The sequence below is a fragment of the Halictus rubicundus genome, chromosome 5 (assembly GCF_050948215.1).
Source record: "Halictus rubicundus isolate RS-2024b chromosome 5, iyHalRubi1_principal, whole genome shotgun sequence".
Taxonomy (NCBI): Eukaryota; Metazoa; Arthropoda; class Insecta; order Hymenoptera; family Halictidae; genus Halictus; species Halictus rubicundus.
The window spans coordinates 1017953-1031042 of NC_135153.1; the positions used below are offsets into that span (position 1 = coordinate 1017953).

General features: G+C 36.7%; 2 protein-coding genes across 2 annotated transcripts; both read right to left on the reverse strand.

Moving 5' to 3' along the window:
• Positions 1-1949, reverse strand: LOC143354615 (uncharacterized). Its single transcript, XM_076788870.1, has 3 exons — positions 1563-1949; positions 316-592; positions 1-251 (listed from the first exon to the last, which is right to left on the reverse strand). The coding sequence occupies exons 1-2, from the start codon at positions 1770-1772 to the stop codon at positions 368-370; spliced, it is 435 nt and encodes a 144-aa protein (XP_076644985.1). The 5' UTR covers positions 1773-1949; the 3' UTR covers positions 1-251; positions 316-367.
• Positions 1950-8763: 6814 nt separating this feature from the next.
• Positions 8764-11960, reverse strand: Idh3a (isocitrate dehydrogenase [NAD] subunit alpha, mitochondrial). The gene is made up of 6 exons (XM_076787567.1): positions 11774-11960; positions 11355-11477; positions 10505-10677; positions 10025-10259; positions 9667-9945; positions 8764-9589 (listed from the first exon to the last, which is right to left on the reverse strand). The coding sequence occupies exons 1-6, from the start codon at positions 11798-11800 to the stop codon at positions 9353-9355; spliced, it is 1074 nt and encodes a 357-aa protein (XP_076643682.1). The 5' UTR covers positions 11801-11960; the 3' UTR covers positions 8764-9352.
• Between the last annotated feature and the right edge of the window lie 1130 nt (positions 11961-13090).

Below are 13090 nucleotides of genomic sequence, written 5' to 3' on the forward strand. Positions count from 1 at the left end.
TAGTACGAAAATCATTTATTCGGGTATAGTCGCTTAGTATTAATTACATTAGCGATGTATACATAGGCAAGAAATCAATAAGCAATAAATTCAGCGATCCCAATAGAGAAACACGCCAGCAGTCAGCGATGGGCATCACGGCGGGGGAAAAATTTGCTAAGTGCTCCTCAATGTGGCCGCATTTCTAAACGACTTTCTGCTTTAGGGTAGTTCCGAAAATGTTGTAGAGTCTCGACGCGACGTTCCCGACTCTGGAAAAAAAGACTACTTCCGTTTATGGCACGACTTGGTTTACTACCTTGTTAACGCGGTTACCTCTCGGCATGCTTGATCCCATCGCTAGTTATCGCTGTTACGGAGAGGTTGGTCAAGCGCTGTCGTGATTAGCAATAACGCCGAGCTCCAAGATCACTTCTCCCTTGTTGTTGCCATCGATTTTCACCGTTTTGCGGCTCTGTTCTGGGAGGACGATCACATCGTCCGTACCAGCAAATCTCTTAATAGGTGCCTCGACCAATTTGTATCGAACGTTCGGCGACTCCTCTTTGTTCACTTCGACGAACGGCTTTGCCGGTGCGACCAGCGTGTACACCTAATTTGAACATTAACGATACAATCATGCCACCCGCGTTGCAATTAACATCGAGCCTCCGGCTAATATTTATTCGTCGGACGTTTCGCCGTTAATCCGATTAACAGCGCCACTCTTCGTGCTCGTTTAATTAAACGGATATCATCGTTGACGTGGGATTCGTTCACGATTGCCACAAGATAAATGTTTTTCATTCGGCGGAATATTTAATGCGTTGCTTTTTTTCACCGGACCGTTCAATTTCGAAGCAAACGTGCATATTAAAAATATTAGATTGTTCGCAACAATTTGCAGTTCGGTGAGAAAATACAGTTTTTAAAATTACTGATTACGCATTTGTGACAAAAATTAGTAAAAGAAATAGAAAACAGTTGTTGCGTTAATTTAAAGAAGCAAATCAATTTCTGTTTTGCTTCAGTTTGTTGCAATTGAGGAAAATTTTTATTTGGCAATCAGTTCATCAGTCAACGAGTTTATATTCAAAGATTTAAACTGTCTATTCGCATTTTTTTCAATGGGAAATCAATTTCGCTGACCATCAAAGGGTCAAATATTTTTCAACAGCACTGTACATACAGAATGTTCACGCTGTTACTAGAAAGCGTTTTACTTGCAAATAATAAATATTAGAAAAAAAGTGAAAGAGGAAACAGTAATACTGCGCTTTGCAATTAACATAGTGGCGTGTGTAATTTTTTTGTGTTCGCGCAATTTTTTCAGAAGCGAGGTGACCTTACATTTTTTAAATGGAATAATATATATTTTGTATATTATACGAAAGCACGTGTCAAGAGAAATTCATTCGTATACGACACAATGACCTTCAAGGTCATACAAGGTCAGAAATGGATTTTGAATATACTGTTTAAATTTTAACAATAATTTACATAAGTCTTGTAATTTTTATAGAAAAACGTATACTAGTGACATTTTGTGCTCGGTACGGTTAGTATTAACAAAAACAGTTTACCTTATTAGCGGGTTGCGCACTGTCATCGATTTCGTTCGGATCTCCAGCAGAGAAGCTGAGATCAAGATCGCGCGAAGATTGTTCATTCGGAATGGGATAAGTTAGGCCAGCGTATCGATTCGCATCCGAATTCTGTAGATAATAAACTCGTCCATCGACGGCGACCACGAAGATCGCGACAATCGCCAGGACTCCTTCGATTCCCTTCATTGTTTCAAGGGAAGTGTGGATCAAACGGAGAACCGTGCTCGACTGGGCGCGATGGCCGGGGACCGAAGAAAACGTCGACGTAAGACCTTTCCCGTTGTAGCAGCTGCTGCGAGACACGTTTATCCGTCGTAAGAAGATTAGAGTTTCGCGAAACGATTAACAATTCCAGTGCCGACTGTCCTGCAACAAATGCGACGAACTTCGTCAGTATTATATTTCAAAAAATACAGTGAATTCTCGATATATGTCAACGACACGAGTCTTGCCAGCGCCGTGTATCGTCCAGGAGACATATCCGAGCCGTGTTATATAACCTGCGGTAGTGGGGATAATTCTGCGACGTTTATCATCCAGGCCATGGCGACATATACAGTGACTCCCACTAGTATTCGGACGCTTTTAAGAAGCGTATAACTTTGTTAACATTGGACCACACAACTTGGATTTTCTTAAGAAGTTAGCACAATTGGTTTGCTACAAAAAGTGAAAAAAAGATTTTACAAAAATTGCAATTGGTCGAAGTTGCAGAGAAAATACTAAAAGTTGTACTTTGCAACTTTTTGACGTGGACTTACATTGAAAATTTAGAAAGTACGATTTGTAGATCTGTATAAATTATACATTATACATATTCTGAGAATTTCATCAAAATCGGTCAACGTTGTAATGAGCTACGGATGTTTCAAAATGATCACACAAGGGCGAAATTCCCTGACAAGGCAAAATGCTGTGACTTTCACCCCTAAGTTTTCAGTGTTAAACGTTTGTAGCCCATTGCAACGTTGACCGATTTAGATGAAATATTCAGAATATGTATATGTAATTGATACAAATCTACAAAACGTACTTCTTCAATTTTTAATATAAGCCCGCATAAAGAATTTGCAAAATACAACTTTTAGTACTTTCTCTGCAATTTCGACCAATTGCAATTTTAATCAAACATTTTTTTCACGTTATGTAGCGAACCAATTATTCTAACTTCTCAACAAAATTCAAGCAGTATAGTCCAATATTGACACGGTTATGCGATTTTTAAGAGCGTCCGAATGTTAGTGGGAGTCACTGTATAAGGTAAAGGCACCAGTAGTTGACCAGGTACCAGTAGTTGACCATTTTATAGAAAAACATAAAAAATAAGGTTTTTATGAGCTGTGCACTTTTGATGAAAGTGAATCTCGGATGCCATGCTATCTGTTGTTTAAATTTCAAAAGAATTGCATGCGAAGTGAAATATGCATAGTAATAACGGACGTTTGAATTCATTAAGGTTAGTAATATGCTGATATATCTCTATTTCCTTAACGTACGGTTCAGGTAAAGAAATCTATACGTTGTGAACTTTTCGCGACCGAATTATTTGCTGTTTATATTCTCACAGAGTTTTATAAGTGATAAATGCATTGTTTTTGTTATTCTAACCTGAAAAACAATAGTTTATTAGGTGGTCAAATATTGAATATTGTTTTTGAACAATTTTTAGAAGTTGACAGGCGTGATCAATTACTAACGTGACTCATTTAAATTTGTTTACGACTTATAATGTATCCATTTTACATCTACGGTTGTTAAGAGTACAAAATATAATTATAAATTTTGTAGCATGCTGTGTTTTAGAGGATGACCACATGGTCAACTATTGATTGCATTCACGGTCAAGTATTGATCAGTGTCTTTTAAAACAGCCATGTGCGTGACATTATAAATACCAACGGAAAATTAAAATGCATTTATTTAATTATTTATTTCAGAAGTCATTTCATTACTTATCGAGAGATGCCTCCTATCAAGGGCTCCTTTAGAAATTATTCTGAAGAGACGATGAAATTTTTTTTTTTTGGAAAAATTCTTCGTGTAACCAAAACAAAAGCGACTATTTCGTCCATGAAAATGTACGGGCGATTATGGAAGTGGCCAGACAAGCCTGATGTGCTGGACTACGAGTGGAAGGCTGTACTTTCTCATATCAATGAGCCCACGAAATCGAGCAGAACTCGCAACGTCTACTCTGTTCCTGAATTCAACTTTTTATGGAATTGATTTATTTTATTTCTTATTTTATTCTTTAATTGTAATTTGTGCTAGTAATTGTTGAAACTAAATGATACTAAAATGATTCCCAACATTATTGCTTTAACCCTCTTTCTAGTATAAGTGGTCAACTACTAACGAAGAGAAGGTCAATTACTAGATTTTTCATGTTTAAGAGTGGTCAACTTCTGAAGCAGTTACAGAATTTTTAAATATGTTTCTTAAATTTGTATAAGTAAACTTTTTTTAAAAAGTGGCATTGTTACATAATCTAGAAGACTTAAAGAGTGTCTTCAGGCATCGACTGTCCCTATTTGATGACAGAGCAAGCGGTTACTGTTGTTCGCGTGAAAAACTTCTCTTAACTGGTCAACTACTGATACCTTTACCTTATACAGAAATGACTGTAATAAGCTCAGATCCACGAAAACTCGAATTTGGAAAATCTTCGAGGTATAGAGGTTTCGTGTAAGAGATACTCAAAAAGAAAAAACGAAAATTTATCGACTTATGGAGGCTTTGCATGATAATTTATTTTCTATTGCAGTTGACCTTGAGTGACCTCGAATAACCTTGAATGACCTCATTGTGTTCGAAGCACAATATCAGAATGTAAACGAGAAACCATACCATTCCAGTAAAAGAAAAAAACAGACTTGACCTTCATATCACCTTGACGCCTCCACCTAAAAAAAAATGAGTAACATCAGATACCAAGTAAGTTTGGTCCGGTGTAAACATGTAAACACGGTAAACGCCAAAGCGTAAATACACGACAACAAAAGGAATGAATGGGGGCATTTCTGTTTGGCGTTTCAGCCCGAAATCCCGTGAAACCGGTGGATTCTTCGGAATGATCGGAACAACGCTACTGAATGCCGGTATAGAAACTAAATCGCAGTTCCCTAAACCGGTGTCTTGCATTCACAGACACCAATAGATCCCGATGTATTGTTCGCGTTCGAACCCGTTTCCGCATTAAAAGCAGAAAACACGGTTTCCGCTCATAAAGGGGTGAAAGCGGAACGAGCCGGGTGCACGCGCATTATTGGAACGCGGCGAGAGATTAAAAACGACTTTTTCCAAAGGATCGGTTCCATTGACTGGGGTGCATTGCGGCAGGTCCTGAATAATGCATGAAATTTGTTCCCCGGAATCGAATCGCTTCTCGTCACCGCCCGGCACGAGAACAAGAGAGCGAGCATAAATCTAAATAATTTCAACCCTCGAATTTTTATTATTCCTATGACTACGTCGGCCTCGCCGCTGAATATGCATGCGTCGCTTTCCGCACTTCGCCCGAGTGTTTCACCTTTGTGTAACTACCCACCGCGGGAAATGGGAAGGGATTGGGGGGGGGCGGGAATTGATGCACCTTGCACCTTTTCCACTTGATGCGTCTTTGACCCGCAACCGTCAAGACGGCTCGTTAGTCTTACCGCGAAAATCGATTTATAAAACGATCCCCGAAGGGTCCACGCGGCTTTACACGAAAAACAGTTCACACCCCAGGAATATGTCAATGTACAGTAAAGCAAGTGAATGATAGGGGAAAAAATGGAACAAAGTTGTACTGTTTTATAGAAGCAACGTAATGGTGCATAGAAGTTTTTTTTGTTCACACTACTTTTTTAAGAACCTACAATGAGCTTCAATGAGCTTCAATTCTTTGTAATGCTATACAGGGTGGCCCACATAACTCTGAACAGCTCAATATCTCGAAAACTATGCCATCGATTTTAAAGTTCTTAGTCTTAAATTGCATGGAACTGAAGGGCCTTTCTGACTACATAAACGTGAAGTGGCCTCCCTTCCCTTTTAACGGGGGAGGGGAGGTACCTTTATAATTTTAAATGGAACCCCCTATAAAATGTTACATATTTAGATTCTACCGGAAAAAACAAGTCAATTTTGTCTGAAACATTTTTTTGTCAGATACTTCCATGATGAGATATAACAGTTTGAAGTTTCGAGTTGTAGGTACTTGAAGCGCTCGGAAATAGCGTTATGGAATTATACGCGCTTGAGTCCTTTGCTTATTCGTGAAGAAATAAAATGTACTTTAAATTAAATGTTCAAAATGTCCTCCACGGGCTTGTAAACATTTATTTACTCGAAACATCAAAGTTGTTCTAACACTTTTTAACATTTCGGGAGTCACTGAAGCGCAAGCGTCATGTATTCTTTGTTTCATATCCTCTTTTGTCGTCGGCGGTTCAAACATAACTTTGTCCTTTACATATCCCCATAAGAAAAAATCTAATGGTGTTAGATCGGGGGATCGAGGAGGCCATTGACGAGGTCCCCCACGATCTATCCATTTGTTCCCAAATTTTTCGTTCAAAAATTGCCTGGTGATGATTGCAAAATGTGGAGGAGCGCCGTCTTGTTGGAACCACATTTCTCTTCTAACGTGCAGTGGCACATCTTCCAAAAGCGCAGGCAAATGATTTTTTAAGAAATCACAATAACTTGCAGATGTTACAGTTTCTTGAAAAAAATAAGGTCCAATCACAAAATGTCCTATTAGGCCACACCAAACATTTAAAGACCATCGATGTTGAAAGGGAACACATCGCATCCAATTTGGGTTTTCCACGGCCCAATAATGCAGATTATGTCTATTTACATGCCCTGAATTCATAAAAGTGGCCTCATCGGAAAAAAGTATTATGCACAAAAAGTCATTTTCCACAACACCCTGCAGCCACTCACAAAATCTTACGCGGTGATCGTAATCTGCTATCGAAAGCTCTTGTGATAAAACCATGTGATATGGATGATACTTTTGCCGTTTCAAAATTCGTTGAATTGATGAACGACTAATATGTGATGTTTGTGCAAGTGTGCGTTGACTAATATGAGGATTTAATGTAATTGCAGCAAGAATACTGGCACTATTATTTTCATTAGTGACAGCTTTAGGTTTATTGCGAGTTTTTTTACACAATTCACCGTGCTCGCGAAGCCGCTTTTCTAAATTATGAAATGTTGCATGACATTTTTTGATCCCATAACGTTCAAAAAACACCTAACGTTAATAACATATTCACTTCTGTGTCAAAAGTAGCCATAATCACAATGTTACTGCTTGAATAACAGCTCTAAACTGAAAACATTTTCATAGATAAGTGAGTCAAACTCAAGAATTGTAAATATTGTTGTTTGTGTTTCTTCATGAATAAGCAAAGGACTCAAGCGCGTATAATTCCATAACGCTATTTCCGAGCGCTTCAAGTACCTGCAACTCGAAACTTCAAACTGTTAGATCTCATCATGGAAGTATCTGACAAAAAAATGTTTCAGACAAAATTGACTTGTTTTTTCCGGTAGAATCTAAATATGTAACATTTTATAGGGGGTTCCATTTAAAATTACAAAGGTACCTCCCCTCCCCCATTAAAGGGGAAGAGAGGCCACTTCACGTTTATGTAGTCAGAAAGGCCCTTCAGTTCCATGCAATTTAAGACTAAGAACTTTAAAATCGATGGCATAGTTTTTTCGAGATATTGAGCTGTTCAGAGTTATGTGGGCCACCCTGTATATTCTTTTTTACATTGTACGGAAACGTGTGAAAACAAATTCAATGATGTATCATTCAATGACCTTCAGACACCCACGAGGTCAGAAACGGACGAATTATTTCGAATACTGGGCACTGATGTATGTACTTACCGGTATCTCTCATTCAGGTGATTACATGTCGTGTTCAACGTGACCTCCATTCGAAATACTTCGTCCGTTTCTGACCTTGTGGGTGTCTGAAGGTCATTGAATGATACATCATTCGTACACGCTTCCATACTCAACTACGCATAAACATGTATATTTACGATGTACTACAGTGAAAAAACCAAGTTTCAAAGATAACAAATTATCAAGTTCGATAAGGCACAAAATTTTGCATAGATTATTTTTTCAGCAACTATCATAATCCCAGGGAGTGATCCGAAAGAAATTCGAAAATTTTTTTTGCCGAATGTAACTAAAGTCTACTCTATTATATATATTCTAAAAATTCCTGCAGTGACTGACTAAGAATTTTATAGAAAAGAAGGAATGTGTTCACTCTTTTTTAAATTCTGATAAACAAAATTAACAAACAAACATTAATCCAAATGCATTCTCTGACATGTCTCAACGTGAAAGGACTAAGATACCATATGCAATTTTTAAGCCAAGCGAATTCTAAATAATTAATTTCTTTCGAAATAATTAATTTTTCTACTTCAATTTTGAAGACGTTAAAAACGACTGCATGCCAATTGTAAGAAAAATTCTAATACGAAGCGGTCCGCGATCGTATAAATCAGCCGCGGTAGGGAAATCTAATATCAAAAATTTACAAAGAGTCAGTCATTACTCGGCTGGGGAATCTCAATAAATCACGGAAAGAATTAACGAGCAGCGAAGACGACACCCAGGCCTTTCCTCATTCCTTCCCTGCCTGCGCCGGTGAAATATAACCGACAACTTTTCTCATACTTGAGAGTTTTCCTGAGAAGCATACTATGCCATAAAGAAGGGGGAAACGGTGGGAGGAGTTATGAAGTGGTAGGGGACGAAAGCTATAATGTAACGCTTGCAAGTGATGTGGAAGTGTGCAGTGTTTATACTGAAAGAATCATTTTACTATCTTCTTTTATCTTCAAATATCGCATTCGTTCTGTTTTTCAACAAGATTATGGTTATTGTTTATCTTTGTAGTTGCGTAGACATATCTCTCGTCTTAAACGACTATTATTGATTTCTTATCATGTTTTATCAACATGACGCAGTTAAAAAAAATGCATAAATACATAATGACACTTATTTTTTGGTTCTAAAAGTTAAACACGGAGAAGAACACAGCGTTGAATTTATAATTTTCTGTTAATGTAATGCATACTGTGTATTCTTGGCACTACTCTTCCACGATACATATATTTTTATGGAACTTTTAAGGTCAAGTAAAGAAACATTTCGTTGGATTTCTAATATTTTATTAATGTGTAATACTGCGCAAGGTTGATTCTTGAAACTCGTCTTCGAGGCCACGCTTCTTCCATAACAATTTCATTTAAAAGTATTATAGTACTGTTCCTAGATTAATTTACATGCCTAATCGCCTTTTTTTACAGATTCTACGGGAATCTTCCGCCGACAACAACAGATACGGTGTAACAGGCACACACAGGATATTCAGTCCGTACACGCTGTTAGACTGCGTGCGATCGATAGCAACAACATAATATTAAATGCCATTACACTGTTAAGAAACACCACGAAGTCAAGTAACATTATGTCACGGTAAACTAAATAAACAAGGACTTGGAATAAAATTATCTAAATGTGTATGTATAAACAAATGATTAAGACATCTTTCTACAACTCGTATAATCTCCGCAATTCGGTCAAATAAACTGCGGACATGTCTCGGACATGTCTCGCTTAGGATAATTTAAAAAAAAAAACAGTAATTACAGAGACGGTCGAATACAACAAGATGACTCATGCGTATCATTTCTACGAGTATTTGGCAGTTTATTTTTCATAAACTTCGTATTATTTTACTTCGCCGCCATAACCTTTTTGCAGATTTCGTTGGTGTACTCGCTGCACTTCGCTGTTCCTCCGAGATCGCCAGTCAGGAATTTACCTTCTTTGATAGCTTCGTAAGCAGCATGTTCGATTATGGTCGCGTGCTTGTTCAAACCCATATGTTTGAGCATCATCACAGCGGAGAGCAACAACGCTGTAGGATTTGCTTTGTCTTGGCCTGCGATGTCGGGAGCAGTTCCATGCACCTGTTTAATTAATAAAAATATTCATTCCGATACTGTGGCATCGAATAAAAAAAACATGATCAATTTCAGTTACATACAGATTCGAACAGGGCACCATTCAAGCCAATATTTCCACTTGGTGTGAGACCAAGTCCTCCTACAAGACCAGCGCACATGTCGGATAGAATATCACCATACAAGTTCGGCATGACAAGTACATCATATTGGCCAGGATCCTGGACCATATTTAAACAAACTGTGTCCAAGTATCTTTCTTCAAACTTAATGGAAGGGAATTTCTGTGCAGCTTCTCGACAGCATCTTAAGAACAAACCGTCTGACATTCTCATAATGTTAGCTTTATGTACAGCGGTCACCTGTGAAAACGAGTCAATGTTTGTTCACTAACAATGACAGTGTCGGTAGTATTAAAATTTTCGTAAATAAATCCTGTACCTTTTTTCTATTATTATCTTGAGCATATTGAAAAGCAAATTCTGCTACTCTACTAGAAGCTTCCTCTGTAATCAACTTAATAGACTGTACAACTCCTTCCACGATTTCATGTTCAATGCCAGAATACTCTCCTTCTGTATTTTCTCTGATTGTGACAACATCAACATTCTCGTACAATGTCTTATAACCTTCTAGGGAGCGGCAAGGTCGAACATTGGCATACAAGTTGAATTCTCTGAAGAAAAAGAAAGAAACATTACTAATCGAGTAAAAGAGAGGCAAATTATTTGTTATCTTAAAGCCAGTAGTAATACAGCTGAATTAAAATAGTTCAACCAACATCTGTTTGTAGTGACACTGATGATTATGTAACTCAAACAATTCAAGATATATATAAACAAAGTCAACATAGTGTACTCGTGTAAATGCGATAGGTAAATTAGATTGGTCTTAATTATACAGAAGTTAAGGCAGGCTTACTTTCTCAGAGCAAGATTCAAAGATCTGTGTCCCTTTCCAATCGGTGTCATCAAAGGACCTTTCAAACCAATTTTATTCCTATTAACTGAATCAATGGCAGCTTGTGGGATACCAAATTTGCCATCCGGACCTTTTACTGGCGTTACATCGACAGATTCCCATTCTATCGGCACCTGGTATATAACATAGCAACGTAAATGCCAATACATATAAGATAAATAAAAATATTCTCAATTAAATATATTCAAGATTAAATCTACTAAGAATAACTGAAAAAAAAGCAAGACACACAGATACTAACTACTGAATGGTGAGAGTTGAGTAATAGTGTTATGCAATACAAAACTTATGATTGCTACTGCTTAAGCGACTATGAAGTGCTACATTATACTTTGCTGTTACATATGCAATTATCTGTACATACAAATGACGCCGAATAATAACATGCAATTAATTAAAAGGTATGCGTCATACGGACATGTCATTTGTTTATAATGTATGGAAAAAAATATACAAATTAAAAAAACATACCTTAGCTACAATAAGAGCAGACTGAATTAGCCTAAAATTGGTTCAACCTGTATAAGAGTAAGATTAAAATAAACTGTTTAAGGTTAGTAGTAGGACAAGTAGGGTCACCTTGTAAGGTACAAACGATAATTCATAAATGACAAGAGCACAAACACTATGAGCATGATTTCTACTGTGCAAAAATGTAACGAACCAAAAAAAAAGTATCACAACGGACGTATGTATAGAAATCGTACAGGTAATTGGCATATAACTAAAAATCTCGTGCAAGGACAACGACTTTTAAATGATAACTTTACGTGAGAAGAACTCATTGTACCTTGGCAGCATCGAAAATCTTTTGGACAGCGGCGGAGATTTCCGGTCCAATACCATCCCCAGGGATCAGAGTGCATTTCTGCACTTTACTGCTATAAAACCGGACACTGCCGATTTTCGGAACCTGTTAACGAAACATCCATGTAATTCATAATGATCAGAAAGGACATGGCGTAAGTGACATTTTATTTCATGAAATAGAATGATGGGTTTACAACGATGTACGGATATTATCAAGTCGAAGGAGAAAAAAGGATGGAAGGTATTCTTAAATAGAAGTCTGCCAAGATATATTACATTTAAGAAGACGGATATATAATACTCCTTTTTGAACTCTAACCTTTCATTTGGGGAACAAGCAGGGTTACACGAGGCATACTCTTACTCTTGCAAAGATTTTTCGATCAGTACGTTACTTACTGCGGTTCGTATCCACTGAGCTGCCATTGTTTTAAAGAATTTCTCACGAAAAAAATGAACCTCCACCTCCACCACCTAAAGTTACGTACGTCAGAGTAATACCAAAAACCGAGGTGAGAAAAACGGTCTTTGATCGTGATTGGTTCCCGTGCCACAATGTCTTCTGCTATTCAGAAACCGGAAGGTGGCGAACACACGTATATGTATAGAAGAACACCGAATGGCTCTAGATTTGACGATATTTTTATCGATACAATAAAAATAGAAAATAAAAATATAATTTTATGTTAATCATCGATGCCTGTTTTATTGCATTTCTGCGAACTCTTCCAAGTTGAGTCAAGCGTAGAAGAATATGGCAAAGGTTATATAAACATTTTTGAAACATTTGAACGGAGATTCGGCGTGCCCGTTTGTACGCGAATCTTATTACGTAAATTTTTATTGGCCACAAGTCGAGCCTCTTAGTTTGTCCAAAATTAACATCCGCATGTTTTTTCGTAAATTAACTTTTACTCATAAATCAAATTTTATGAACTTTTTACTACAGAATTGGACACATTTAGTCAGGAAGTTTGACGAAAACAACGAGATAAAAAATAATAGTAAATATTTAATTTGAAAGTATGCGATGTACCTTTGTTTAACGTTTATAATCCTAATTTGAATATTTATTGTTGCGAAATGGTTATTATTAGAAATATTTTTGTAAATTATATAATAATTTGTAGTTTCATTATTTTGGTATTGCATGCACATTATACAGAAGGTTTTCTGAAATTTATTAGCTTTATTTAAAGTGTAATACATATGCAAATAAACATTTTACAAACAGTAATGTACACATAAAAATTATTATATTTGATGTTCCCTTCGCGAATAAATAAATACTGAACACTAAGCACTATATAAGTATCACAGTAGACGCGATGCTTTCGTAGCTACATTCGCGATTTTTAAAATAAATCCAGAACACGTACTTTTTATACACATTTCTTTTGAAGTAATAAAATGCACTCACTTTTATAGATTTTCACTAACACTATAACATTTTATAAAAAAAAATTGATAAAAATAAATAAATTGGAAATAAAAAAAAACAAAATTATTTATTGCCGTTCATATTTAATCCTGGATTACACCCACAGGACTTACCACAGAAAAACGTTGCAGTCAGTCGAGATAGATTTCCTGGAAGAACAACATATGTACATAAAAATCCATTTTTGAAATTTTTAAACTTACCTCATCTTCCAATCAAATGATAGCCGCTATTTAAATAATTAGTTGTATATCGAAAACATATTATCGTAAAAG

Coding starts and splice junctions, on each gene's coding strand:
- LOC143354615 (XM_076788870.1), bottom strand. CDS start 1,772: ATGAAGGGAATCGAAGGAGTCCTGGCGATTGTCGCGATCTTCGTGGTC. Junction 593..1,562: donor GTGCGCAACCCGCTAATAAG/GTAAACTGTTTT, acceptor TGTTCAAATTAG/GTGTACACGCTGGTCGCACC.
- Idh3a (XM_076787567.1), bottom strand. CDS start 11,800: ATGGCAGCTCAGTGGATACGAACCGCA. Junction 11,478..11,773: donor CTCAGTGGATACGAACCGCA/GTAAGTAACGTA, acceptor TTTCGTTAACAG/GTTCCGAAAATCGGCAGTGT. Junction 9,946..10,024: donor AAGATAATAATAGAAAAAAG/GTACAGGATTTA, acceptor TCGTTTTCACAG/GTGACCGCTGTACATAAAGC.